Source organism: Trichechus manatus, unplaced genomic scaffold (assembly GCF_000243295.1).
Source record: "Trichechus manatus latirostris isolate Lorelei unplaced genomic scaffold, TriManLat1.0 scaffold00223, whole genome shotgun sequence".
NCBI classification, from domain to species: domain Eukaryota; kingdom Metazoa; phylum Chordata; class Mammalia; order Sirenia; family Trichechidae; genus Trichechus; species Trichechus manatus.
The window spans coordinates 1,885,842-1,913,812 of NW_004444159.1; the positions used below are offsets into that span (position 1 = coordinate 1,885,842).

At 46.0% G+C, this 27,971-nt stretch overlaps 2 protein-coding genes across 3 annotated transcripts in view; one reads left to right on the forward strand and one right to left on the reverse strand.

Annotated features, from left to right (window-relative positions):
* The first annotated feature begins 2,250 nt into the window (after positions 1-2,250).
* On the forward strand, positions 2,251-25,299 carry TXNDC5 (thioredoxin domain containing 5). Of its 2 annotated transcripts, XM_023742903.1 has the most exons (8): positions 2,252-3,619; positions 8,546-8,642; positions 12,171-12,286; positions 14,727-14,813; positions 15,484-15,627; positions 20,078-20,160; positions 21,724-21,853; positions 23,536-25,295. In XM_023742903.1, the coding sequence occupies exons 1-8, from the start codon at positions 3,419-3,421 to the stop codon at positions 23,656-23,658; spliced, it is 981 nt and encodes a 326-aa protein (XP_023598671.1). In that variant the 5' UTR covers positions 2,252-3,418; the 3' UTR covers positions 23,659-25,295. The 2 variants fall into 2 exon arrangements, with proteins under 2 accessions (XP_023598672.1, XP_023598671.1); XM_023742904.1 differs by lacking the exon at positions 21,724-21,853 and having other exon boundaries at positions 2,251-3,619; positions 23,536-25,299.
* A 144-nt stretch (positions 25,300-25,443) lies between these two features.
* Positions 25,444-27,971, reverse strand: part of BMP6 (bone morphogenetic protein 6) — a 197,628-nt gene continuing 195,100 nt past the window's right edge. The window contains exons 6-8 of the mRNA XM_004388939.3: positions 27,502-27,578; positions 26,628-26,738; positions 25,444-26,529 (exon numbers count right to left, since the gene is read on the reverse strand). Of these exons, the coding sequence (XP_004388996.2) occupies positions 26,380-26,529; positions 26,628-26,738; positions 27,502-27,578 (338 nt within the window). The 3' untranslated portion in view covers positions 25,444-26,379. The remainder of the gene's footprint in view (positions 26,530-26,627; positions 26,739-27,501; positions 27,579-27,971) is intronic.

The following is a 27,971-nucleotide window of genomic DNA, read 5'->3' on the forward strand; positions in this document are numbered from 1 at the left end:
TTCTACTCAGCACTGGAAGAGTGGAAGGAACCCTGGGCTTGGACCTTGAAGCCGTGGTTCAGTCTTAGCTCTGCCATGGACTGTCATTGACTCATCATGCAGCTCTGGCTCTGAGTCGAAGATAGGGATGACGGTACCCCACAGAACATCGTGAGAAGGGTTAAATGAGACACTTACTGAGCATACCCAATAAATGTCAGAGTTTGCCCTGTCCTTCCATCAGGGACTCTGGAGCTTGTGGTCTTTGGTGACTTCTTGCTAATCTAAGTGCCATAATGCCAAGTCTGCATCCAGTCAGGTTGGTAAAGATGAAATCCCCAACTATATGTACGTGCCTGAAGACCCTTGGTCTATCTTTTATAGGATTGCCCTTAGAATAAACTCCGCTTGGGTCAAGGTCACCAAATAAGGAGCCGGTAAGTGGTGGGATCAGGATGATGAGGTAAACGCTTGTGTATTGAGAGCCATCACTTTCAAGACGCAGGGGCAGCCCACATGGCTTGGCACTCTCCAGCAGATGACCGTCTGTGGCTCTTTGGCTTTGACACCACAGGGAAGAGCAGTGTCCTAGGGCTGAGAGGGGCTTGTGTGCTGGGACTCCAGAGGGAAGTAAAGGGCTCTGTCTTGGTCTGGCTGGGAGGGTTCTCTGGCTGCAGCATCAGTTACTCCATAGGTGCTATTCACAAATGTAAAAAAGGTCCATGTGGGATCACGTGTCCTCATATTTACTTAGGGATCTGGTCTCCCCGAGTAAAGTGTGCACTGGTGTGTGTTGTTAGAAAGAACTGAAATGAGCTCACACTATAGTGAACCTCAGTGACCAGCGCAGCCCTGCAGAAGTAAAGTACCCGTGCACAGATTTTTTCACAGAATGCAGGAGGCGGAGTGTGCTGTGTCACACTGAGTCAGGCACTCATAGATTGGCCCATGCGAGCGCTTACTTCTTCTAGAGCAGCGCCCATCCATAGAGGCATCGTGAGGTCTGACAGTGCATGTGAATGCTTTGGGTTCCTGTCCGTATGTTAGCTTTTATGTCATTCTTCCCCCGGCCCCTTTACTGGGAGTAAAGGGTTGGAGAGGGAGGGAGTTTGGGTTCTCATGACCCCTAGAGATGGCCGGCTGTCCTCAAGGAAATGTTTTGAGATCTTCCTGTTGAGCTAGAAAAGAATCATTAAAAAAAAACAAACAAAGTTCAAGTCAGTTCCAACTCATGGTGTCCCCATGTGCCTGTTCGTGTCAGAGTAGAACTGTGCCCTGTAGGGTTTTCATGTCTGTGACCTTTTGGAAGCAGATTGCCAGGCCTTTTTTCTGAGGTGCCTCTGGGTGGATTTGAACTGCCAACCTGTCAGTTGGTAACTGAGTGTTTACCTGTTTACACCACCCAGGAACTAAAGAATCATGGCTGGGAAATCATGAAGGGAGACAGGACTGAAGGAGGGAAGCTGTGTATAGTAGTAGAACTTACACAGCCATTCAGCTCACTGTTTTCCAGAGTGACACGAAAGTGGGGGTTTTCTGCCACGCAGTCCCTTTGAAAGAGAGAAATCACCAGGGGAGAAAAAAGTGCCCATGTAGGGGTTTAGTAAAAGCAGAGAAGATTGGGGCTGTGCTCAGCAGCCTGGTCTACACCGCCCCTTGACATCTGTCTACAGTGAAGAGTAAAGTCAGATTGCCTGGACAGGCTAGATGCCCTCGCCAGCCCAGGCGGGACCCCCCGCTCTGTCTCCAAGCTCTTGTGAAATTATTGAAGAATCTCGAACTTGGGCAAGCTAGAGAGATTTTCAGTCCAAGAGCAAGAAAAGTTTTTTTTGTTTTGTTTTTGTTTTTAATTATTTTTGTTTTGCTCAATGCACACCAAATTAGAAAAATCACCGGTTAGGTTTTATTGTATTTTAACTTCGGCAAAGAAACGGGACTTCATTTGACTGCCCGTGGTCCTTTCTGATACTTTAATAACCCACCTGTTTTCCATCCTGAAGCCCTTTGGTGGGAGGAAGGGGCTAGGAAAAGAGAGAGGAGGTGAAGTCCAGTAAGCATCTTCTGGTTCCCTATGGGGGCTCACAGGAGCCCTGGTGGTGAGTGGTTAAGTGCTTGGCTGCTAATCAAAAGGTCAGTGGTTTGAACCCACCAGTAGCTCCCAGGGAGAAAGATGTGACAGTCTGCTGCTGTAAAGATTACAGCCTTGGAAACTCTATGGGGCAGTTCTACTCTGCCCTATAGGGTTGCTATGAGTTGGAATCGACTCGATGGCAGTGGGTTTGGTTTGGGTTATGGGGGTCACAGGTATTCCAGAGCTCCAGGGGTCCCCAGTATGGGTGAGGGCATACTTTGGGGTGCTCGAAATGTTAAACTTCATGAAGTACCAGCCAAATCTAGTTAGATTTTGGCTTTCGGTTATGATTATCAAAGCGTAAGCTGGTGAGGAACCAGGCATATATCCTTCGTGGGCGGCACATCAGGGACCTGATGTAAGCCCCATCACACTGCTTAATCCTCTGCGGAAGGCCAGATCCACCCATTTCAGCTTAAATGCCCAGTCTGATGACATACTGGTTTTCTCGGGCCTCGGTGACACTTTGTTGTGAGGCCCCTGGGGAGTTTGCAGTTGTTAGCTATTCAAACCCGAAGTTCTGGTTTCTGCAGATCTTGGCTTCTTGTAGTTCTCTTACTGCACATTTAGCATCTACTAACAAAATCCCCGTAAATGCTGCAGAAGGGATGTTAGGGATATTTCAGATGCGTAGACTTGCCAGAAGATGGCACTTACCTTTTTTTCCACCCCTGACGCCCTCTGTTAAGTTCAAGTAGAACATGTTTGTCCGTTGTTGATGGAATGGTCCAGGAGCTGGCAATAGGAATTCTTCCTCTCTTGATGTCTTGCTCACCACCAGAAGAACTGCTCCTGTAGTCTCTCTGCAGTTTTCTCTAGAGGCCAATGTATGTAGAAAAAAGGTTCCTTCTCTGTAGGGAAGTGAATGTTGAAAGTTGCATCCTGACAGTTAATGGATATTCATGCTTAAGTAGAGTGTAATACGTGATAAAGTAGCCTAACGAGTTTATCGTAAAACAACGATATATATCTACTACATTTTTGACTTAAAAAAATAACCCACAAAAAACCGAAGAAGCTATTCAAGCCTGGAAACAATACAGGTATCTAGCGGGGAAAAGCTTGAAAGTTCTGCAAATGAGAAATAAACATTGGCAGCTTGGAGTTTAATTCATAGCGTTAGGTCTGACATTTTCACTTCAGTTTTATTTTTCTTGAATAAAATCAGAAACTTAATCGTTTAGGGTTAATCGAATATATCATCTCCCAGAATGTTATTTTCATTTCCTTCTGCAGCTTTATCAGAGACTGGCAGATAGGTGTCTGGCTGCAGCCCGGTGATAACTCATTTTCTGATTGTTTTATTACATGAGTTCGCTCCCCGATAAGATAATGTTCTTAACTCAAAGCAGTTTGAAGTGCTTTAAAACTTTGCTCTGTCTAATGCTTTGTTGCTTTTACAGCTTAAAGTTTTTCAAGCCTGGCCAAGAAGCTGTGAAGTACCAGGGGCCCCGGGACTTCCAGGCGCTGGAGACCTGGATGCTGCAGACACTGAATGAGGAGCCCGCGGTGAGCTGAGCACACGGGAAGCAGTGCCTTCCTTCCGACATTTGGGTCCTAACGACCTGGGCAAGGCCAGTGTAGGGGAAGAATTAAGGCTGCCATTTTAAAGCAACATTTATTTAGAACTCATTGATATTTTAAGGAAAGATTAACTTTAAAAAAATTGTTTATTACGGAAGTATTCACACATGTACACAGTTAGAGAGAGGAGTATAATGAACCCATGTACCCCTCACCTGGCTTCAGCACTGATCACCTGGTGGCCACCTGGTTTCGTCTTGTCCCTGCCACCTGCTTTTTAGCAGCAAAGTCAGCCCTCCTGGCATGGTGTTTGTCAATATTTCCGTATGCATCCAGTAGATACACACTTTTTATCTTTTAGCATAACCACTGTGCCACTGTCACATGTAATACGATCGACAATAATTGTGTAGCATCAGAAGTTGATTCTTGGCTACTTGGGGTCCAGGCCAGCCCTGGGCCAGAATATCTAGTCCATGAAGACTCTGGCACCCCTGCCCCATCCCCAAGGACCAGTGCCTGCCACCACCCGCAGCAGCCTCGCACGGTCTCACTCTTACCCGCTGTACCCACTGTGTGAGTCATTCTTCTCCTCTGTCCTCAGTCCACAAGGCCTGAGCTAGCTTTAAACCAAAAAAACCAAACCCATTGCCATCAAGTCAATTCTGACTCACAGCAACCCTATAGGACAGAACAGAACTGCCCCGTAAGGTTTCCAAGGAGCAGTTGGTGGATTCAAACTGCTGACCTTTTGGTTAGTAGCCAAGCTCTTAACCACTGCACCACCAGGGATAATTTAATACCCTCAGTCCTCTTAGTGTCTAGATGCCCCTCTGTATAAGGGTGTCTGAGTCTCCTAGTACTGCTGTAACAGAAGTACCACAAGCGGGTGGCTTTAAAGAACAAATCTATTTTCTCACAGTTTCAAAGGCTAGAAGTCTGAATTCAGGGCACCGGCTCTAGGGGAAGGCTGTCTCTCTGTTGGCTCTGGGAGAAGATCCTTCCTTGCCTCAGCATCTGTAACTCCGGCATTCCTGGGTTCCTTGATGGTCTTCCCAGTGCATCACTTCTCCCGTTTGTGCTTGTCTGTGTCTATGCTGCTCCTTGTATCTCACAAGTGCTTATGTTTGGGACACGCTCTACACTGATAGGCCTCATTAGCATAACAAAGAGAACCCTATTCCCCAAGGGATCACATCCACAGGTATAGGGGTTAGGATTCCAACACATATTCTGGGGGGACACAGTTCAATCCATAACACCAGGTAACTGTGAAAACTGTCAGATTTCTGAAATATTTTTAAAGACATCATAGTTGCATGTAGCCTGTAGAATGCGACATACTAAGAAAAATTTATAATCCCTCCCCCCGCCAATTAACGTTGGGAGTCTTAAATTTTGTTATAAGCCATTATCATCCTAAACCACTAAACGGCCCTTTGTGGTGATTTTGGGTTAGCGCTCAGAGTGAAAAGGCCCTGGGCCCGAGTTGGACTTGGCTGGCGGTGTTTCGTTGGTGTGGTACTAGAAAGATGGCTGGGTAGCCAAGCTGTCTGTACATCTCTAATGAAACATTAGACGTCTTCGCTGTAATTGTCACGTGAACAATTAACTGAGACTGTCTTGTTGTATCCAGTAAGAGTTCATTGCTTTGAATGTTGTTTATGGTCGGGTATAATTGCTGTATGGTGAAGAATAGTTTTGACAGAGACTTAATCTGATTTTAGCGAAAACCACGAAACTCTCGGTAACTTTGCATCTTTCTCAGTTCTGTAGTCATAAACAGAAAGCTGGAGGAGCAGATGTAACTTTTGTGTCTATTTAAACTTCAAATTGCTTCCTTTGTAAAAAAAATTATTTTGGGGGTGGGGCGTTGGATGGGAGGAAACCAATTTTAGAAGAGAATTAATAGCCTCAGAAACCCTGGTGGCATAGTGGTTAAGAGCTACATCTGCTAACAAAAAGGTCGGCAGTTCGAATCTGCCAGCCACTCCTTGGAAACCCTATGAGGCAGTTCTACTCTACAGGGTCGCTATGAGTTGGAATCAATTCGACAGCAATGGGTTTGGTTTGGTTTTTGGTTTAATAGCCTCAAGTAAACTCTTAAACTTTAAAGTGTGTTATGGATTAGTTCATCAAAAAAGCTAGTCTTCCATGTTGACTGTATGTAAGAAACCAGCATCCAGTGTCAGGGTGGCAGAAAGATTTCCTCTCATGGAAGAACTTCCATTCAGAGGAGGTGGACGGCTGAAGTGGGGCCAAGTCCTGGCTCAGCAGAGGTTGTTGAGAAGTGCCCTGTCTCCTTGATATAGAGAGGAATGGCATGTGAAACCCCTCGTTGCCACCCAGACCCCAGTTACTCGATTCGCCATAGCCATATTTTAGTGTCTCAGGCAATAGAGATCTCACATAATTGCCAGAAACCATGACCATAGAAATTAAAACCAAGTGGACTCCGACTCATGGTGACCCCATGGGTATCAGAGTAGAACTGTGCTCCATAAGGTTTTCAGTGCAAGTAGATCACCAGGCCTTTCTTCTGTGGCAGCTCTCGGTGACTTGAACCTCCAATCTTTCAGTTAGCAGCCAAGCATGTCAGCCATTTGTACCACTCTATAAAAATTAGAAGTCCATTTTTGATGCTTTTCTTTGTAAGACTTCTCTTTTAGCTGAGGTAATGTGTCTTATTACGGAAAAAGTTCAAATGTGCGAACTTTATATTGCCAACCAAAAACTCTTTTTCAATTTGAACTTCGCTTTTTAATTTAAACAGATAGTGTTTCTTTTTTTAAAAATGATATTTTATTGTGTTTTTGGTGAAAGTTTACACAGCAAATTAGGTTCCATTTAACAATTAGTACACAAATTGTTCAGTGACACTGGTTACATTTTCACAATGTGTCAACATTCTCATTAATTCCATTCTGGATGTTTTGTTTCCAGTAATGTGGTTTCACTGTCCCCTTACCCTTTCATCTTTGCTTTAGAGTAACTGTTGACTATTTGGTCTCATACAAATGATTTTATTAAAGGTACACAGTACTCACTGATAATATTCTTTATTTTATGAGCCACTCTGTTATTTAGCTAAAAGGTGACAGCAAGGGGTAGTTTCAGTTCAAGGTTTATGGAGTATCTCAGGGCTATAGTCTCTAGTCTAGGCCTAGGGAGTTCTCTAGTTTCAACCTGTCCAGTAAGTCTGAACTTATTAAGAATTTGAGTTCTGTTCCACATGTTTCTCACCTTCTATTAGGATCCATCTGCTGTGGCCTTGATCAGGACGGTCGGTAGTGGTAGCTGGGCACCATCTAGGTCTTCTGGTCTCAGGGTAGATGAGGCTGTGGTCAGTGTAGACTGCTAGTCCTCAGTTTCTTTGAGTCTTTGACCTCCTTTTTTCTCGTTTGCTCTGGACGAGAAGAGACTGATAGTTCTATCTTAGATATAAGCAAAAACTTTTTTATAAGCGCTTCTTTAAAAAAAGTTTTTCATCTGTATTTATACCTAAATAAGTTAACATATAAATATTTATATTTAGGCAGGATACATTAAGGTTTTTCCCCCCAAGTGTTATGGCAATATTAAGAAGACTTAAACAAAAAAAAACCTGCCGTTTAAGAAAATGAGAATATAATATAAGCATATTCTACCTCAATTTTTATATTTCCATGTTTGCTTCTGTTTTTTTATAAACAATTTCAATCATAAATATAAACACGTTTCATCTCATTGATGATTTTCTGTTATGGTTATGTAGTCTTTATATTATTCATATATTATCATATGGATTTGCCATAATTCACCTAGTCTATCAGTTAATATTTAGGTTATTTATAACTTTTCTCTCACTGGTAATGCTGTAAGGAATATGTTTATCTTTGTAAAGGACTTTTTTCTTCTTTTGGATGATTTCTTTAAAATATATTCCCAGACATAAATTGCAAAGCAAAAGCAAGAACATTTTTATAACACTTACTGAATATTGCCACATTTCTTTCTTAAGAATATACCAGTTCGCTTTGCCCCCAGCAGGATGTGAGTGTGCCTGCCTCTGTCACACACTGTGTTGTTCCCATGAAGGGGGAACCTTTCTGGTATCTGACAAGGCACACAGGAGGCCCAGCACTCCAGTCAGCCCCCCAGTGAACAATTTAATACTGAAAGCCCTTTGAACGCCTGGTAAAGAGTGAAACACAGCATCTCCTTTCATCTTGTGTGAATTCGCTGACTATCCCCTTAGCCTTTGAGCTCGTGGGCATTCTTTTGTGCGGCTAATGAGCACTGCGAAAGGTCTGACCAGCTAGCAGCAGAAAGGAAAATTTTGTGGTGCTTTATAACTTTGCATGGCGTTCAGCTGTCAGCACCTTTGAAGCCTCGACAACTTACCTTGGGGATTCTGTTTAACAGGAGTATGAACCACCAGGTAAAAATTGAGGGATAAGCACCTATCTGTCTGCAACAAAAACAGTGATTCAGTGATCTTTCCTTCACTTCTGGTCACTTTGGTTGGAGGCTGCAGCTGTACTGGACTCAAAAGCAGAGATGTGTAGAATCGTGTAATACTGGGCTGGGGGGCAGTGACAGTTCAGTGGTAGAACTCTCATCTGCTGTGCAGGAGACTCAGCTTTGATTCTCAGCCAATGCACCTGACGTTCAGCCACCACCCATTTGTCACTGGAGGCTTCCATGATGCTATGATGCTGAACAGGTTTCAGTGGAGCTTCCAAACTAAGATGGACTAGGAAGAAAGGCCTGGAGATCTACTTCCAAAAATCAGCCAGTGAAAACCTGTAGATCATGTCAGTCTGATCCTTTTGTACATGGGGTTACCATGAGTCAGGGGCCGGCGTGAAAGCAACTGTTTACTGGTTCCCAGACAAACTCAGTGACTGCCGTTGTGTTTCTTTCTCTTAGACACCAGAGCCAGAAGTAGAACTGCCCAGAGCCCCTGAGCCGAAGCAGGGCCTGTATGAGCTCTCAGCGAACAACTTTGAGCTGCACGTTGCACAAGGTATGCTGGCGACTTCTGTGACAGGCTCTGTACCTCATGGAGGGAGCCCTGACCTGAACCTCCTCGACGCGCTTGGTTTTTCTTCTTGCCATTTGAGGGCTCACAGACAGACAGCTGCATTGGTAGCAACACCAGGGGTTTCTCTCTTCATCGTTCAATGCTTCTCTTAGAAATTATATCTCCTTCTATTCCCTGCTCTTACAGAAATGCCCACGTTAGCTCTAATCTTACAACTTGAAGCTCACAAATGATGAGTGGGCACAGTGAGTTTGTACACCAGCTGGACAGCGCCTCCTCACGTAACCAGGTGTTCACTTCTGCTAATGTCCATCACACGCTTATTGACCCGAGGCGAAAACGAAGCTCTCAGACCCGTCCAAACAGAATTAAATGGACACTCATACCATGTGTATCACATTAGGCATTCTTTACATTTAAATGTCTTTCCATCTCACATCCCATATTTTAAACGTGGTTTATGGCCTATTTCTAATGTGAACGGATGAGTTTCCTCTCTTCACGCATAGATGTGTTTCACAAAAGCTGGCTCAACGATGACCGACTGGAAAGCACACTCAGTGTCCTTGGCTGCCTTCCGTTCTCAAATGCTACCATGGAGGGAAGTCCTCCTGAAGGCTGGGCTGAGAACTGTGAGACAGAAAGGGCTTCAAATTGTATCTGGCCTGAGAACTTCATGCCCGCTGGGAGTGGACACCCCTCCCCACACCACACTTACTGCCGAAAATAGCTTACTGTGTTGTTGTCAGCCTTTCCCCGTTTTTTCCAAAGGGCAGTATTTAATCTGTAACCAAGGTCAGACCGTGGGCCCTCAGCGTATTCCCAGCTGGGGGGACTCACTTGAAGGTGAGATTCGCTTGGGCTCTGTCTTAGTTACCAAGTGCTGCTGTAACAGAAAGACCACAAGTATGTGGCTTTTAACAAACAGAAATTTATTTGCTCACAGTTTAGGAGGCTAAAAGTCCGAATTTAGAGTGCCAGCTCTAGGGGAAGGCTTTCTCTCTGTTGGCCCTGGGTGAAGGTCCTTGTCTCTTTTCAGCTCGCTTCTTGGTTCCTTGGAGAGCTCATATGGCCTGGCATCTGTCTTCCCCCATCTCTGCTTGCTGGCTTGGTTGCTTGCTTCATCTGCTCTTTTTATTATCTCAAAAAGAGACTGATTTAAAACGCACCCTATGCTAATATGGCCTCAGTAACATAACAAAGGGATTCTAACCACACGTATAGGGGTTAGGAGTTAACAGCACATATTTGGGGGCACACAGTTCAGTCCATGACAGGCCTATGCAGGACATGCTAATAGAGTCACCTGTCGATAGATCGTTCCCCTTGTGAGTCAGGTCACGGGTAAAGGGCCACTATGTAGACGCTACATTGTGCTGCTCTGGGAAGGGTCTCTTGCTACAGCGTTCTGCTGAAAGCTACGGGCTCCCTGCCCAGCGTCATGGCTCCCGCTCTGTCCTCCGATCTGGTTCGTAGAGAGCCTGTCTCCATCGTGTGGCTTGGGCCAGCTGTCCCCCTTACTGCACACACATGCTGACGAACCGTGTGCACAGGCGTGTTGCAGCCCTGCAGACAGGTGAACGTTTTTAAGCAAGTTGGTCATCGTTCCCCTCAAACTCTTTGTTGCCATGGTGAGGTGGCAGAGTCCTGCTCTGAGGCCGAGCCGCGTTTAAACTTCCAGTGATATTTTTTTCTCCCTTGCCCATAACCCGATTTCATTTTCCTCTCATCCTGCCATCGCTAGGCCCTCAGCTGGTCAAAGCAGAAGAGCCTAGCTAAAAATCTCCAATGTCCAGATAATGAGGAGGGTTTTTTGGGTTTTTTTTTCCTAGCCAAGAGGGAAACATTTAATTTTTTTAACCTATTTTATTGGAAAACATCACACAGATACAGAAAGCTTGGTGAATTGGTATAAAGCAATCACCCTGTAGCCATTGTCCTCTTCAAGAAATAAAACTCTGCCAGTCACCCCGAAGTTCTCGTGCCCCAGCCAAATCACAGCCCATCTCCCCAGTAACCACTTGCCTGACTTTTAGGGAAGCCCTGTCCTTGCCATTCTTTATGGTTTCATCACCCAAGTCTGCATTCCGAAGCACTAACGTTTAGTTTACTTTTGACTTTTTTTTTAATATCTCTCTTAAATTTCTTTTAATCTACATGTTCCCTCAGCATCTCTTTCCTTTCTTGCATTTTATTTGCTGAAGAAACAGGTTGTTTGCTGTGTAGCTCTCCTCCACTCTGGGTCTTGCTGATTGTATCCCCATGGTGTGCTTTAACACATTTGCTGGGTTTCTCTATCTCCTGAAAATGGTTAGTTGAACCTAGGGGCATGATCAGTTCCAGTTTGAATCTTGGGGGCAGGGGCAAGACTTCAAGCCTGTTGGTGGCAGATAATGTCTGATTGTGTCTCTTTGTGATGTTAGCAGCCATTGACAATCATCGCCTATGAACAGTAATTCTGTCTTAGTCTTTTAGTGCTGCTAGAACAGAACTACCACAAGGGGGATGGCTTTGATGAGCAGAAATTTATTTCCTCACAGTTTAGGAGACTAGAAGCCTGAATTCAGGGCACCAGCTCTGGGGGAAGGTCCTCGTCTCCTTCAGCTTTCCTTCCTTGGTTCTTCGGTGATCGTCACGTGGCCTGTATCTTCCCCGCTGTTTGCTCTTCCTTGGGGTTGCAGAATGCTGATGTTCCAACTCAAGCATTCCTTCTTCGTTTTTAGCAGGAGAAACTCACCCTCACCTATCACTTGGTTATTCCCGGCACAGTTCATACAGGGAAGGCAGGAGAACTGCCTGTTCTCCCCCTTTATTGTCTGTTTTCAAAATAATCACTTGGTTCTCCATCATCCTTCAAAGATGACAAAACCAAAAAAAAAAAAAAAAAAACCAAACCCATTACTGTAGAGTCAGTTCCAACTCATAGTGACCCTATAGGACAGAGTAGAACTGTCCCATAGGGTTTCCAAGGAGTGCCCAGCAGATTCAAACTGCCAGTCTTTTGGTTAGCAGCCTTAGCTCTTAACCGCTGTGCCACCAGGGTTTCCAAAGATGATAGATTTGTTTTGCCTTTGGTTTTGTTCTGAGTATCGTTATGAACTCATGGATGCAAACTTTTTTTTTTTTTTTTAGTGTTATAGAGATACATACCACACAACATCTGCCAATTCATCGTCTTTCACGTGCACACTTTAGTGATATTGGTTATATTAATCAGGTTGTGCAGCCATCACCAATAATCCTGGCCACGGTTTTCATCACCATAAACTCACTGCTTTCTAAACAATGACTCCCTTCTCCACCTCCCTCCTGCCCCTGGTAACCACTAATCACACTTATGGATGCAAACATACTTGGTGGAGAGTCACTTTTTATCAGTTAAAGGGTTCATGCTGAACTGAGATCTGCTGAACAAGAAGACAAAGATCTAATTCTTGAATTAAATCTCCGGTGAGGTCTAATGTAAATGACTGTTTCTTTCCCCCTTCTCCTCCTTGGCCCTCCTTAAAGGCAACCACTTTATCAAGTTCTTTGCCCCATGGTGTGGTCACTGCAAAGCTCTGGCTCCGACCTGGGAGCAGCTGGCTCTGGGCCTCGAACATTCCGAAACTGTCAAGATTGGCAAGGTAAGTGAAAGCTCTTATTAAACTGGAAATGGACTGCCTTTGGCTGGCTTAATTAGGCAGAGTGGCCCATTATTCATTCTGTGCGCAAAGTCGCAGACTCGATTTATTAATTCCGTTTAGTATGCCACTTGATAATTTATCTCACCTTTGCAGATGGCAGTCTAGTTTTGGGTTTCCTGGCTTTCCCCAGCATCTCGATAAATCATAGCCTTGGCCGCTCTGTTTATTCTGAAGAGATGGCCAATTCGTAATTGGCAGCACCAGAGCCCTTTCTGCAGAGACGTGGGACAGAGCCTTAGAGAACGCTCACTTGACATGCTTGGAGACGATCCACATTTGATCTCACCCAGCGGCTCTTTCCTGGAGGACCCTTGGCTTTGTACTCTCACGGGCCTGCAGCAGGCTCTTTTTGTTGGTGAGCCGCCGTGCGCACCGCTGCCTGCAGTTCTTTCCAGCTTTTCCTGCTTAGATAGAGAAGCCAGAAGTGATGTCTGACAGCTTCTGTGTAATTGGGTATTCTGGAAATGCCCAGAGCAGGCTCCAGTGTAGCTCCAGATCATCGAGTACTTTTAATCTCATCCATCCTCTTGCACCCACCAACATCCTATATGGATTTCCTTTTATACAAATCTCTGATTCTGACTTTGCATGGGGTGGATTTGTATGTAGATGTAATGCTACATGTCCAGGAACTGTGCTTAATAAGATGATCTACCCAGCATGGTGGAGTCCCTGGGTGGTGCAAACGGTTAACACTCTCGGCTGCTAACCGAAAGGTTGGAGGTTCAAGTCCACCTAGAGGCACCTTAGAAGAAAGGCCTGGAGATCTACTTCTGAAAAATCTGCCATTGAAAAACCCTATGGAGCACAATTCGACTCTGACACATGCGGTCTCCATGAGTTGGAATCAACTCAACGGCAACACTGGTTTGGACTCAGCATGGTGAGAGCGTTAAAAGTATAAACTTGGAAGTCACATAGACCTGGCTGGCTGACTTGGGCCACCTCTCCATGCTTCAGTCTCCTTCTTTGCAAAACCAAGATGAGATCTACCCTGTGGTGTTGTGAGGTTGTAAGTAAAATGCTTAGTACAGTGCTTGGAAGGGAGCAAATGCTTGATAAACTGTAATGGTTATTGCTATTAGTTAAATAGATTCTTCACTGCTGCGTGTTGAACAGTTTCAGTGGTGTGTTCTAATTATGTTATGATCATGAGTTTTATATTTATTGAACATTTCATAGAAGTAATTATAGAATAATCTTGCCATCTAATTTCCTCATTTCTTGTATCCTTACTGTAAATTATTTTCTGAATTCATTTAGGAGTTCATTGATTTTTCAGTCTGTGTTAGCGGGAGGTCTTGACAGAACCAGGCATGAGCAGACACGGCCTAACTCGCCATTCCGTGGCACCTCCTCCTCTGGACGGATGTGGGACTGGCTTAGGCTGGACCCTTACGAGTGCTTGTTACCCTCCACAGACCTCGGGTTGAGACTTCCTGTGCCTCAATTTAACACTTTAACTGCTTTGTGACTTCAGTCTTATCTGTTAAAATAATACTTTTACCCTGCTGTGTTGACATACAGTCCTGTTTAGCTGATTTTAGTGCCAGTAAACCCATTGCCATTGAGTCAGTTCTGACTCATAGGGACCCTATAGGACGGAGTATTGGTTTTCTAGGCGGTAATCTTTATGGGAGCAGATTGCCAGGTCTTTCTCTCACGGAGTGGCTGGTAGGTTGGTACCACATACTTTTTAGTTAGCAGCTAAGCGCTTAACCACTGCACCACCAGGGCTCCTTTAGTGCCAGTAGAAAATCAGAAAGAAAGAAGTCCTTTAGAATAAAATGTTTCGTGAAAATGTTGGACAAATAGAATCTTTACAAGATTTAAATAAAATGAAAAGTTTGAAGGGCTCTAGCAGTGGATAAATTAAGCTTATAAAATGAAAAGCAAATTAGAATCTCAATTTGATGTGTTTTCGTGATTTACCTTCATTATTTGCCAAAGATTCCTATGTACCATTGACTACTTGTTCCTCCTGGGTTTTCTAACCCCATGCATTTGAACGTGCTGCAAGTGTCCACGTGGCACGCTGAGCCAGGCCACGCCTTGCCCCTCCCCAAAAGTTAGGGTGGGCCTTTTTTCTCCATCTTCTACTGCTCAGGTCAAATTGTTGCTTCCTCAAAGTCAGCATTTTGAACTAAGCTAAACTAAATCACGTCTCTGAGTTAAATCTCATCATCCGGCTCCCTTGGCTCAGGTGTATTCTGAGGTAGCCTTTAGGAAAACTTGGCAAAAACTGTAGCTTGCTAGCAGAAATGCTACAGAATCTTAATTAAAAACATTTTTTTTTGAAAGTAGCAAGTATCCAGCAGTCAGTTTAGCAAGAAGGCATGTGAAGGAAGTGCCTGTGAAGTTGACTTGACTTGGTCTTTAGGTCGATTGTACACAGCACTACGAGCTCTGCTCTGGAAACCAAGTCCGAGGCTACCCGACTCTCCTCTGGTTCCGAGACGGCAAGAAGGTGAGGCTTTAGATCTTGGTGCTGAGATGGAACTATTCTTCTGTTAACGAAATGGCCTGAGTTGTTGAGTGGTTGCAGGGAATTGCCGAGATCACTGGTTGGGCACTGGCTTGGAGCACAATGTACTTTTTTTTAATTGAAAAGATTTGGGCAGTTGAGAAGTCAAAGCTGTCAGATGTTACACTATTTTAAAACATGTTTATTGGCTTGGGTTAGTGCTAGACTAACTAGAATCTCCAGCCATAGGGTAACTGTGCCCTGACCATGAGCACACATATTCCGGGCATTTGGGGTGCTAACTCTTGGTCATGGTAAGGTTCCTTCCTCCTTCTCCGAGGCTTCACCATCTGGGCTGCTGTTGAGCTTCTCAGGATATCACAGTGGGTTGAAGGCTCTCGGGTAGGCATGAACCCTGGCCTCTGCTGACTCCTGACTCTGAGAGGGAAAGGCTATAAAATCCCCTCACCAAAACCAAAGCATTCAGTGGATAATTTATGCTTTACTATTTAAATTTGGGCATGCAGACATCGTAAAACATGCACGACAGTGGCTGAGACCTCTCGTGGGTATCTTCACTGGGTGAGTGGGAGGTTGGGGGAAGGTTGAAGTGGCTCAGAGCACTTACACGTACTAATCAGCGGCATGTTTGTGTGGCCCGGGTCTCTGACAGATTGATCAGTACAAAGGAAAGAGGGACTTGGAGGCCCTGAGGGATTATGTGGAGTCACAGCTGCAAGGCCCAGAGAGGGAGGCCGCGGAGACCATTGAGCCTTTTGAGGCCCTAGAGCTGGCTGTGGAGCCTGCTGCAGACAAGGTGAGTGCCTGTCCCAGACAGGATCGCAGAAATGGTCCCTCTCCCCCCTCCCCCCGCCCCCATGGCACTCTCCTCAAACACTTTGGACAAAATGACGACTTGGGGACAGTTAAGAGTAATTCAGGAGTCTCTGGGTGGTGCAGATGGTCAGTGCACTTGGCTGCTAACCGAAAGGTTGGAGGTTTGAGTCCACCCAGAGGCAGCTTGAAAGAAAGCCCTTGTGATCTACTTACAAAAAATCAGCCGTTGAAAACCATGGAGCACAGTTCTACTCTGACACGCATGGGGTCACCATGGGTCGGAGTCAACTCGATGGCCACTGGTTTTAAGGAGTAATTCTGATGACTGGCTCCACTGACATGGCATCACGAAATGTTTTCTTCAACTACTTTGACATGCTCGTAAGGGTGAGCGTAAACCAAAGTTTCTCCTTTAAACCCTGAAATAGGCGTGAGACAAATCCTGAGGCAGTTTTTGGTGTCAGAATCTCTAGAGAATTCTCCCTTTTTGATTCATTAAGGGTGGGGAGTGACTGTTTGAGGGCATTTGCTGTAAAATGGTCGCTGCTGCCGTGACCTGCTCCGTCGCTGTACTTGAACACTGTGGTGCGCCCCGAGAGAGCTGCAGCACAGAGGGCTTGTGCAGTGGCCCTGAAAAGCAACCCATTGTGGGCCATTTAATTGATTTGATAGTCTGTACCATATCGGAGGTTAGTCATTCATTCAGATATTGCAAAGGTTTTAGATTCATTCATTCTGCATCTATCAAGCATGGGTTATGTTTCAGGCACTGTAGTAGGCTATCAGGAAACAAAAGCAAGCAAAATTATTTTCTCGCATGTCTGTTGGGGGGACAGATGGAAACACACAGTGGGTGTGTTCCAGGGGCTTTGATAAAAGTGTGTGCAGGGCCTGCCACGGTTGTTTGAGAGAGGTGGGGGCAGATAGGCAGGAAGTGTCACTGAGGTGCTGAGAGGTTGACAGGTGATTGCTGGGTAGGCAGGTGGGGAAGGCTCACCAGGTGGAGGGGCTGCACGGGAAACAGCCACCACACTCAGGGCAGGGCCCGCAGATGGGACTGGGGGTCGGGGTGCAGAGGAGGACAGTGCAGGGAGCCGGGAGAGCCGCAGGTAGGAGCTGCATCATAGGGACTTTGTTAGCCAGCCAAGAATTCTGTACTTTATCCTATATCTATAGGGACCATTGGAAACCCTGGTGGCATAGTGGTTAAGTGCTATGGCTGCTGACCAAAAGGTCACCAGTTCAAATCCACCAAGCACTCCTTGGAAACTGTGGAGCAGTTCTACTCTGTCCTACAGGGTTGCTATGAGTTGGAATCAACTCAACGGCAGTGGGGTTTGTTTTTTGATAGGGAACATTGAAGGGTTTCCAGCAGATTTGAATTTTAGAGAGGTGACTGGCAACTGCATATATGATAGGGATGTAAAACTGTCGTATGAGGCCAGATGACGATAAGACCCCAACCCAAGCTGTGACAACTGAGTGGAGAGAAGGCAAAGCAAGTGTCAGGGGTCCAGGTCTCCCGAGCACAGCTATTGGAGGGTGGGAGGTGAGGGAGTGAGAGGGGCTAGGGGCACTACCAGAGTCCTGGCATATACGGGGGCAGTGGTACCAAGCACAAGGGACGGGCTAGAAGGGGAGGGCGTGATGAGCTGTTTTCAAAACGCTGACTCTCAGGGCTGTGGAGGGATGTCTGGGAGACACTGCAAAGGAGCCTGGGTGGAGCAAGCAGTTTGCAGTCAGCTGCTACCCTGAAGGTTGGTGGTTTGAACCCACCCAGCGGCTCTGTGGAAAAAAGGCCTGGCAAACTTTATGTTATGAATACAGCCAAGAAAACCCTATGGAGCTCAGTTCTACTCTGTAACACATGGGGTCACTGTGAGTCCAAACTGACTTGACGGCACTGGGTTTGGTTGTTTTTTTTTTTTTTTTCATTTTGTCCAAACCCGTTGCCATTGAGTCGATTCCGACTTACAGCGACCCTACACAGTTAAACATAGGGGTCTGTAGCTCAGGCTATGTGGGTTGAGTCCACACCCCCGACTTTAGAGAGAAGCTGACGCTGAAGCCGAAGCCGTGGGTGAGAGATTATTTGAGGGGAATCAAAATGTGTCTTCCCAGGAAAGCAATGCCTGATTTTCTACCCAATAACCGTTAAGTCCTGTTGATCAACATATTTCCAAAGCAGAACACTCATATCACTACTTCAGTTCACACAGTACACTTCAGAGAAGTCTAAGTTCTTACTTGGCCACAGGGACATTTGGGCAGAGGAAGGGGCAGTGTGGCTTTGTTCCTTGGGGTGGGGGCCGGGGCCAGGTGTGTGGTGAAGGCCTCACCAGGAACTCTTGAGCCCTCGACATTTATACAAGAGAACGAGACTCGCTGGCACCATCTCTCCCAGGGCTGTGTTTGGAATTGGACAATCCAGTGGAGCCACCTACCCCATTCTCCCTGGCTGGGAACAGCACCAGGCTTCCTCGCCCCCACGACCCATTCCTCAGCTGGACGCTTGTAGGCTGGGGATGGCCTGGGCGTTAGTTAAAAGCCAACACTTTGGTTTCAGAAGTAAACACATGATTTTGTAGTTATGACCACATATGTTGAGGAGTGTACGTGTCCTGGTGGTTATAAAGGTCATCCCAAATTGAGTATAATTATATACTATGAGTATTTTCATCAAACCCAGAGCTGCTTCTATTTATAATCCAGTTTTCCACCATTAAGTGGGTCTTTCAGCAAGTGAGGTGTAATATTTCTGGATGTCAAGAAAGATGGTAGTGTTCCACAGTGGCCCACCTGGCGGGGCCTTGTCCTGACTCACATACGTTAGCAGATGCCACACCCACGTGGAGCAGCCCGAGAACATTCGGCCACACGCTCAGTCGCCCATATTCTCACTCTCACAGGAGAATCACAGAGTTATTTTGTAGAAATACCAGTATCAGTTGTCATCGAGTTGACTCCGACTCCTGGTGACCCCATGTGTGTCAAAGTAGAACTGTGCACCATAGAGTTTTGAATAGCTCATTTTTTAGCAATAGGTCGCCAGGACTTGATTCCTAGGTACCTCTGGGTGGACTCGAATTTCCAACCTTCAGTTAACAGCTGAGCGCATACATAGGCCTAATTCTTTCAGTAATAGTCAAGGTAGAATCACTGTAGAAGCACACTGCCTTATAGCACCTTTCCCCTAAGTCGTCCAGCCAGAGCTTAGACTATACACACCTTTCACAAGGGGGCAGAGCTGTGCCCACTGAGGGTGGTAAGTTTTAGGTTTGTGGCACGTTGTGTGTACACTGTCACAGCAGCTCTGAGGAGGCTGGCACTGTCCACGTTTTCTCTGAGAATTTAGAAGTGAAGCCTGATGCGTGTCAAACACCAAAAGTGGCCGGTGCTCCTGTCAGTGTTGTTGGCTGTCAACAGGTCAGTGCCCACGCATGGCGACCCCCCCACACAACAGAACGACCCCCCCACACAACAGAACAGAACGCTGCCCTGTCCTGGCTTGTCCTCAGGATGCTGGCACGTTTGAGTCCAGCTGTGGTGCCAGTTCATCTCACTCAGGGTCTCCCTCGCCCTCGCTGGCCTTCTACTTCACTAAACGTCATGTTCTCCTCTAGTGATTGATCCCTCCTGATGATGTGTCCAAAGCAAGCAAGTTGTTATGATACAGAGAGTTTTCGTTGGGCTACTTTTCAAAAGTAGATTGCCAGACCTTTCTTCCTAGTCCATCTTAGTCTGGAAGCTCTGCTGACACCTACCCACCATGGGTAACCCTGCTGGCATCTGAAATGCCAGTGGCATAGCTTCTAGCATCATAGCAACTCAAGCCACCATCGTATGACAAACTGACAGAAGGGTGGTGGTTGTTGTGACTAGGCTTCTCTATTGCACAGAGCAGGTACATGTGCCCGATGCGCAGCCCAGGAGTGGGGTGGGCAGTGAGAAGAGCAGCGTGCCAGCAGACGTCAGTTAGGACCAGTAAGCTGGGGTTTTGGACTCTTCAGTTGATGTGGAACTCCCACCCTGGCGGGGGCAGACCTAGCCCAGACCCCCAGAGCTGCCTGATTCACACTTCGGCCCTGGGTGACCTTGGCGGCACCTGAACCCACCAGGGCAGGCCGGAGGCAGAGCACTGGGCTCGGGTCTCACCCTGGGGTCTCATCTAGTCACTCCCCGGATGGCAGCACCCACCTATTTGCTGTGCTGCCCCCTCACAGCACCCATGGGCTCAGGCACGTGGTTTCTGCGAGGAACTCTGCCCTTTAGCATGTGAAATGCCAGCTGTGCGGGCATTTTTTTGGGAACTTGGCGCGTGTGTAACAGCGCTGTGTGTTAAATCACTGATGTCAGTCTCTGCCGTCCCAAAGCGTGGCCCTGTCTAGTGTAACTGGTATGTCTGAACTGTGGCTTTTCCTCTGCCAAAGGGCACTGTGCTGGCACTCACCGAGAGTAACTTCGACAACACTGTCGCAGAGGGAATCACCTTCATCAAGTTCTACGCCCCGTGGTAAGTGGCTCTGCGTTAGAAACTACCTTGTCCTCCTCTACGTACGTCCTGTGATCTTTCTCAGCTCGTCAGCCAGCCCTCCGGACTCAGTGTCAAGCAGATGGTACGTTTCCACGGCAGTGGGAGGGTGGGTGAGCAGAGGGACACGTGCAGGCCCCTGCGTTGAGGAGGTCACGTTGTTGGGAGGAAGGAAATGCTGTCATTCTGCTCACGCGCTCAGATATGTTAGAGGACGGCGCTTTCACAAACCAGTGTAGAGAGTGAGATTCGTTTCTTTTAAACAAGTTCAGTCTACTTTGGAGAAGCCATTCAAATAGAGGAAAAGAACTATGCTGGCCATACAAAACATCAAGGTTGGTGGGATCTGTACCTCTCCAAATCGATGGTTGTTTTGATTACAGAATGAACATGATGATAGAGCTTTTCTTCTCAGTCTGTTTTAAATAACGTTGTTAGGGAAACCCAGTACAGCTCAGCTTTCAATATGTTACTCAAAGACTTGAACCTCTTGCCACATGGTCTTCAGGTTCCAGAGCATAGAATGGCTGCTGATAGCTTGATACCAAGCCAACCTGCCATGTGGGAAGACGGTGGGATTGGAGCCAGGGAGCTGGAGATGGGGCCCCAGACTCACTGTCAACCAACAGTAACTTTGGGGGGCCTTTGGTTCCTTTGAACCTGCATCCTCAGCAGTAAAATGGGAACGCTGTCTTCCCAAATAAAGCAGTCCACTGGGAAAAGCAGGGTGTTTCTGAGAGTGTTAGAGGCTTTCATAAACACGAATGAGTAGGCTCACCACACGTCATTTCTGCTCTTCAGTTGGTTACAGGCATTTGTGAGAAACAGCAGTGAGAAAAAGTTGATGAGCCCATGCTTCCTATGAGTTGTGCAGTTTTTAATCTTAAAGAATAGAAATATTAGCAAATAATGCCTTTAAGATTATTTTCCATTTTTTAAAAACCTAAGCTGCTGTCTAGCTCCGGTGTGAAGAAGGGAGATGGCCTTTTACTGAAGGGGAACAGTTAGTATGATGGTGAGAGGGTCCAAAAAGGAGAGGAAATCAGGTGAACAGGTAGCAGGGAGGGCTCACACCACCTCAGTGACACTTAGAGGAAGCTTCGAAGTTGTTTTGAAAATTTGAGACCATAAGCAATCAAATTGAAAATAGTGTGGAATTCAAGGGGTTTTTAAAAAATGTTGGGAGTGTCTTCTGTGTCTTGCTCATGTCCTTCCGTTCGTGGTGTGTCCATAAACGAGTGAGCTTAGTTCACCAGATCGTGGAAAGGGTCTCGAGAATTTAAACTTGTTTCCGGATCAGCTTACTTACAGCAGCTGAGCCAAAGTCTGCTTTGGAATGCCTTTGAATTCCTAATTGGGATAGGGAGAGCAGGAGGAGGAAGAAAAGTTAGTGTGCCCCCACTGGGAGAATTCCACGTTTTATAAATTGCTAGGCAATTGTTAACTGCCTCACACAGAAGAAGCAAGGCTTGGCTTGGCAGTAAAATGCAGGTGAATGAGCTCGACCCAAGAACGTCAACAAAACTGTCACTGTTGTGTTCCTAGGTGTGGCCATTGTAAGAATCTGGCTCCCACTTGGGAAAAACTCTCTAAGAAGGAATTCCCTGGTTTGGCAGCGGTCAAGATAGCCAAAGTGGACTGCACTGCCGAGCGGAATATCTGCAGCAGATACTCGGTAGGTAGACCCAGACGGACACATTTATGGCAACTTTGAGTGCCGCTAGCAGACCCCAGGGGGCACTGTAATTTGTGCTGTGGACTCAACCAAGATAATTCACATCACCCTCACTCTTTCAACAGTGTTTTTTGTTTTCTTTTGAGATTTTTGTTTTTTCGAGGGGCAAAAGAGATACTCTCCCAAGGGAAAAGCTTGTTGTTCTTCTCCGTTATTAATTAGTATATGTCTTTCTATGGGCTTTACTTAGCTCTTGTCATCTGGCTATGGGACTTTGCAATATGGAGAACCTAAGCATTGAGATGGGGCACTCCTGAAATGGGCAGTGCTGCTCATTGACTGAATACCAGCTGGGGTATAGCCTTCATCATAAATACCCCAGTGGTTGGTGTCTTCAGACAAAAGCCAGCATTCTAAAGTATGGTGACTGAACGAAGGACATATTAGAACCTAAGCTTCCTTCTGAGGGAGCCATACCCACAAGCTAGCCTTGCGCTTGGGCTGTCTCACTGTTGCCTATAGTCAGGACTGTTGGCACAGTCTGTGAGCATGTGGGGTAGCCTAGAAGAACTGTAACTTTTCTTTTTATGTGGTTGTCTTAAAATACTTTTGGGGCCAGGTGGTACAAATGGTTAAGCAACTGGCTACTATCTGCGAAGTTGGTGGTTCAAATCCACCCAGAGGCAGCTCGGAAGAAAGGCCTGGCAATCTACTTCCAAAAGGTCACAGCCATTGAAAACCCTATGGGGCACAGTTCCACTGTGATACACGTGGGGCTGCTATGAGTTGGAATCAACTTGATGGCTACTGGTTTTGTTTTTATGAGATGTTACTAATGCACTGTGTAAATTCAAAAGAGTGGGAGAGAAAAGAGAGAGGAGTTTCAGGCATGCTGGACGGCACCTGATTGCTTAAAGTATACCGCCTCCTCAGACTGAGACTGGATGGAGCACTGACATAGTTTACTGATCGTTAATAGACCAAAAAAAAAACAACCACACCCATTGCCATCAAGCCGATTCCTACCTATGGCGACTCTATAGGACAGAGTAGAGGTGCCCCATAGGGTTTCCAAGGCTATAACCTTTACGGAAGCAGATCGCTAGGTCTTTTCTCCCTCAGAACGACTGGTGGATTCCAACTGCCCTTTCGATCAGCAGCTAAGCGCTTAACCGTTGACCACCAGGGCTCCTTCATTAGTAGACATGGTTATGTATGGCTTCAGAGCCTTAAGATACCCAGAGAGAGAAGTGGGATGCAGCTGAAAGTGTCGATCCTTTCGGACCTTGCTGCTACTCACCGTGTGGCCCACAGACCAACATGGGCATCTCCTGGGAGCTTGTTGGAAATGTAGCGTCTCAGGCCCACCCCGACCTGCAGAATCAGAATTGGCATTTTCACAACCTCCCAGGTGTTAGTGGGCAGATTCCAGACTGAGAAGCACTGCTTTGGGATAAAGTCATTCCGAGGACACTAATCTTCAGTGTAGCTTTGGGTTAAAAATGAATACATAGTCCCAAGGCTTTGATGTTTAATCTATTTGGTACATTCTTAGACATCATCAAAATTTAACCATAGAATTTCCCAGCTACAGCTGTAGGAGGTTATTTGGATTTATTTAAGAAGCAATTTGTATTTTCAAATTATTAATTTTTTTTGTTGTTGTTTTAATTTTTTTTAAGGTACGAGGCTACCCCACATTGCTGCTTTTCCGAGCAGGGAAGAAAGTCAGCGAATACAATGGTGGTCGGGACCTGAAGTCTTTGTACCAGTTTGTCCTGCGTCAGGCAAAAGATGAACTATGAGAGCCCAGTGGGATGTTGCCTCCGCTGCCTGGCTGCCTCTCCCCAGCGCACAAGAGTTAGATCATCCTGATGTTGCAGGGTTTCAAAGCAGTGGTTCTTGGGAAAGCTGAATGTACTAAACTTGTGGTATCTTCTTTGTGTGTTTAAGCCAACACACTATAAGGTTTCTTTATTAACTTTCTCTAGTAAACGTGTAACTCATGGTCACTGTGAAAACTAAATATTTTCAGTGGCAATACATCCCGTTTCACCTTCTCTTGATGAAATTTAAATGGTTTCCTTTGAGACTAAAATAGAGTTGAGGAAAATCAAACTGCCATACTATTTTTGGCTTTGGAGCAATTTTGGCAAAAGCGTCATAGTTTTGAACTGCCCATGAGTACCGGAAGGGTGGCCTGTGGCAGTACTGATGTTCTTCTGACCTGAAGGTCACAATTGGCTTATTAATAAAGGGGTTGGTCAGTAGCTTGGAACCCACACCTCTGGAAGATACCCTTCACGCCCACTGCTGGAATGTCTGCGTCTGTTGCGGCCTCTCTCCTCAGGAGAGGTCAGCCACGTGACAGCAGCGGTACTACAGACATGTGCCTGAGTAAGATAATGCTGATGCCATAACTTCCTGTGTGTCTGTATTTGTCAGATCAGTTATAATTGTTCAAGGGATACCTTTGTTTCTCATGGGGTGGAAGATTTCATCAGTTAATTATGTTAACATAAAGACAGAGTCCAGCTAGACTTTAAAATGGGATAGTCTTCCATGGAAAATGTGGACATGGGACATTCCACGAGGTTCGTGCTGACTATTCTGTTAGCTCATAAAAAAGACTCTGGTCACACCTGTCACCTGAGGCAACAGGAACAGATGGACTCTCCCTTGGCCTTGGGCGTCCAGGGACCAGGGAGAGACTGCGGCCTTGCAGAGGGCCCTAACTGGAGGCAGTTTCAGACTTTGTTCTTTAAAGCACAAACAGTCCTTTTAGGGACTTGCTCTACACTGTCTGCTTTTGAGAAGGTTGACCTCAAGACCAAAGACTGAATGGGGCAGGGCTGTCTTCCAGTCCGTGTTAGTGCCCTTCTAGCCTGTGCCATACAGGTTATTCCATGTCTAAGGTCACCCTTGGAAGTAACCAACTATAGGACTGAGATCCCTTAGGATATGCATGTGTGTTATTCACCATCAGGTTATTTCCTAAGATAACCACCTTGTGTCTGACACCCTTCATCCTACCCCCATGCACAGGGTGACGCTGTCATTTGGCCCAAAGTAACTGGTGGTGGGACTCTCAGAAACGAGACCACGCATACTGTCCAAGGCAGAAGATCACAGAACAACATCTCTACTAGCCTCTGCCTTACAGGAAGCCTTTATTAATCATGTACGGCTCACGGGTGTCCTTTAAAAATCCCAACTTCCTCGAGAAGCACACAGTTCTCACGAGGGACTTCAGCTCGGTGTCATGAGTCTTGTATTAAGAGAAAATCAGAGTGGTACAATTTGTTTACACGATGATACTTTCTAAATAAACTCTTTTTTTTTTAAAAAGTCTAGTCTCTCCTTAAATGTTACAGCAACACACATATAAAATAGACAATAAATTATAGTTTATATTTACAAAAAAAGGCTGTAAGTGCAAACAGTTATAGATTATAAATGTATTATTTAATCAGCTTAGTATGAAGTTGATTTCCTAGTACATGACTGTGAAAAAGATATTTTAAAAATATTCCAAAATTTACTCTGAGCCTTTTCTACAGGAAAAAACTGTGATTTCAGTTCCTAAACAGCATGCTTACCCGAGCCTATTCTTAAAGGGTGGGCGCCCCTTTTGTACTTTATGTCCTTTGCTGGTCCTAACCCTGGGACATAGGATGCTGTATAGTAAAAGGCAAAGAACTGTTTTACTGTAATAGATGAGACATTGGAGCCAGCGTTCCGGAAGTTAGTGTGCTTTTCACAGAGCCATTCCAATAAAGAAGAGGTGCAACGTTGCTTTCACACGTTGCGTAGTTCAAATGATGGCAATTAAGGGCGCTCCTCTCGCAAAGTACAATACGTCTGCTTTGGCTCTTATAATTCAGCAAAGGCTACAGCAAATGGGAAGATCAGGGTGTGCAGATGATATGGTTGGTTTTGAGTGAAATAGTGTATTTTCACCCCAACAAAGCTCTAGCACAGACATGTAGTGGCAGGACTCTGACACAAGGCACTTCCGAACGGCCCTGGTTACGGCCCCGGCTGCTGACCCTACGGGAAGTTGGCCTTCCTGGGAATGAAAGCTATGGATGGAGGCATTTCCCCCAATTTCTGTTATCTGTAAAATCTTCCTTTGGTAAACACCACTGAACTGGCTGATGTGTTCAGCCTAGAATAGTTTTCCTCCTTTAAGATTATTTTCCGTATTTACTCACGAACACCACAAATAGCTTGATCTAAAAGTAAAACTAATTTTGGTGGGCTTTTCTTGGGAAAACCATTTAAAGGTACGCTACTGAATTCAACCAACATACAGACATTCAAGCTCAGTTTCCTACAAACCAACTACTCATGTTATTTACCAAATGAGCAGATTACTAGCAAAGTCCTTGAAAGTCTTCCTTGGGCAGTAAGGCACCAGCAGGTGAGTGATTCAAAGTCCCATTCTTTTCCTCACACTCCTGTGTGTTTTTAAGGCAGATGCAATCCAGGAATCCGAGGCAGAATCCCCAGCAGCTAGTTTCAGGTCAGTGGCATCCACAAGCCCTTACAACCATGTTCCTGTACTTTTTCAGGATGACATTGGAGTTGTCATCAAAGTAGAGAACAGAGATGGCATTTAGTTTGGTTGGCGCGCAGCATGGTTTGGGGACATACTCGGGATTCATAAGGTGGACCTGTTCCAAAACAGAAGACAGAAAAGATAAACCACTATAAGCTCCACGTGGTCTCAGCTGACTTCTACTCACAAAGTTCAGAATCCCCGCGAGCTCACCAGGGTCTGCACGATGGCATGATTCGTTGCGTTCATGTGTGCATTGAGGGGGAAGGAGCATTCTCCGTCACAGTAATTGGCAGCATAGCCCTTGGGTGCGATTATCCAGTCCTTCATTTAAAGCAAAAGGAAACAAACAGAAAACGGAATTACATGCACTCGCTACATCGTCTCATCCACACTGGACAGGGAAGGAAACAGACCTGGGGAGGTATATGTTTTTCTCCAAGGTGACATTCACGTGGCAAAGCTGGTTTGAACCTGGTCTGACCCGAACCCTAGCTCGCTCTGCAGGCCCACCCCACCTCCAGCTGTTACACACCTGGGTGCCTGAAAGCATGCAGGTGGCTGGCTTCTTGTACTGGAATCCAAAGGGGCCTCCAGGAGGCCACGGTACTCCTGGCATCATGATGCCACCTGCACATTGAAGCTATGTTCCATCCCTCATCACCTGTAATCAAACTGGCTTCTTTCTTTACAGACTAGTGATGGCACTCAGGTTTGGGTCAAGACATGTCTGCTTTTCTGGATAGTTTGGGTGGCCCAATTTGTAGCCATTGGAGAAGTGAGCCATTAGGTTAGATTTTTCCAACCCTATCTCAAAAACAGATTTAAATATGTGTAAGGGCCCAAATAAATATATACCCCATGGGCTTTTAAAGAATGAGGGAAGAGTATGGTAGACTGTGGCTACTGACATGGAAGGATCACAGGAGGGCTTGGGGTGCCCTGGAAAGGGGCCAGCTGGGTGCACAGGTGGGCTGGGCCTTCCTTAGTCTGACCCCTGGGGCCTGAGCACTGTAAGGGCTCAGCTCAGCCCTCAAGCTCTCAGTCTTTGATGATAGCTGCCACCATTAGATGAGAGGAGACTCACCTGCCATCCCAGGTCCTGGAAACTCACGTACAGCTCATGCTTTCTGCAGGCCGTTTTCAACTCACTGCTGTTGTAATCTGTTAGAGGGGATCAAATGATGGCGCCATTAACTCATCCATTCATTCTTTCATTTAAGAGTTTATGTGTAGTGTTTGCCGTGTGCCAGGCACTGTACTGGGCTCTGGGGAGAGGAGTGAACAAGGCCGTTGCAAGGCCCACATTTAGTCACTGGAGTTTTTTGTACTTCCCTGTATCCACTATGGTGTCAGTGCTGAGCCCACTGGTGCACAACACCTAGTGCGGACTTCAATGGAGTCCTCTACTGTGAGCCCTACTGAGTGACAGTGTACTGGGCCCGTGGGGGATGAGCCAGGACACCCAGAACCCCAAGATTTGGAAGATGTTGTTTCACATGAAACAGACCACTGTACCAAAATTTGATAAATCTCAAACATGGACAGTCTTGAAGC

What these genes read in the sequence shown, in the direction of transcription:
- TXNDC5 (XM_023742903.1), top strand. Translation starts at nt 3,419, where the DNA reads ATGAGTTCGCTCCCCGATAAGATAATGTTCTTAACTCAAAGCAGTTTG. An exon ending in AAACTGTCAAGATTGGCAAG is followed by an intron (nt 12,287 to 14,726) that starts GTAAGTGAAAGC and finishes CTTGGTCTTTAG; the next exon opens with GTCGATTGTACACAGCACTA. An exon ending in ATCAAGTTCTACGCCCCGTG is followed by an intron (nt 20,161 to 21,723) that starts GTAAGTGGCTCT and finishes TTGTGTTCCTAG; the next exon opens with GTGTGGCCATTGTAAGAATC.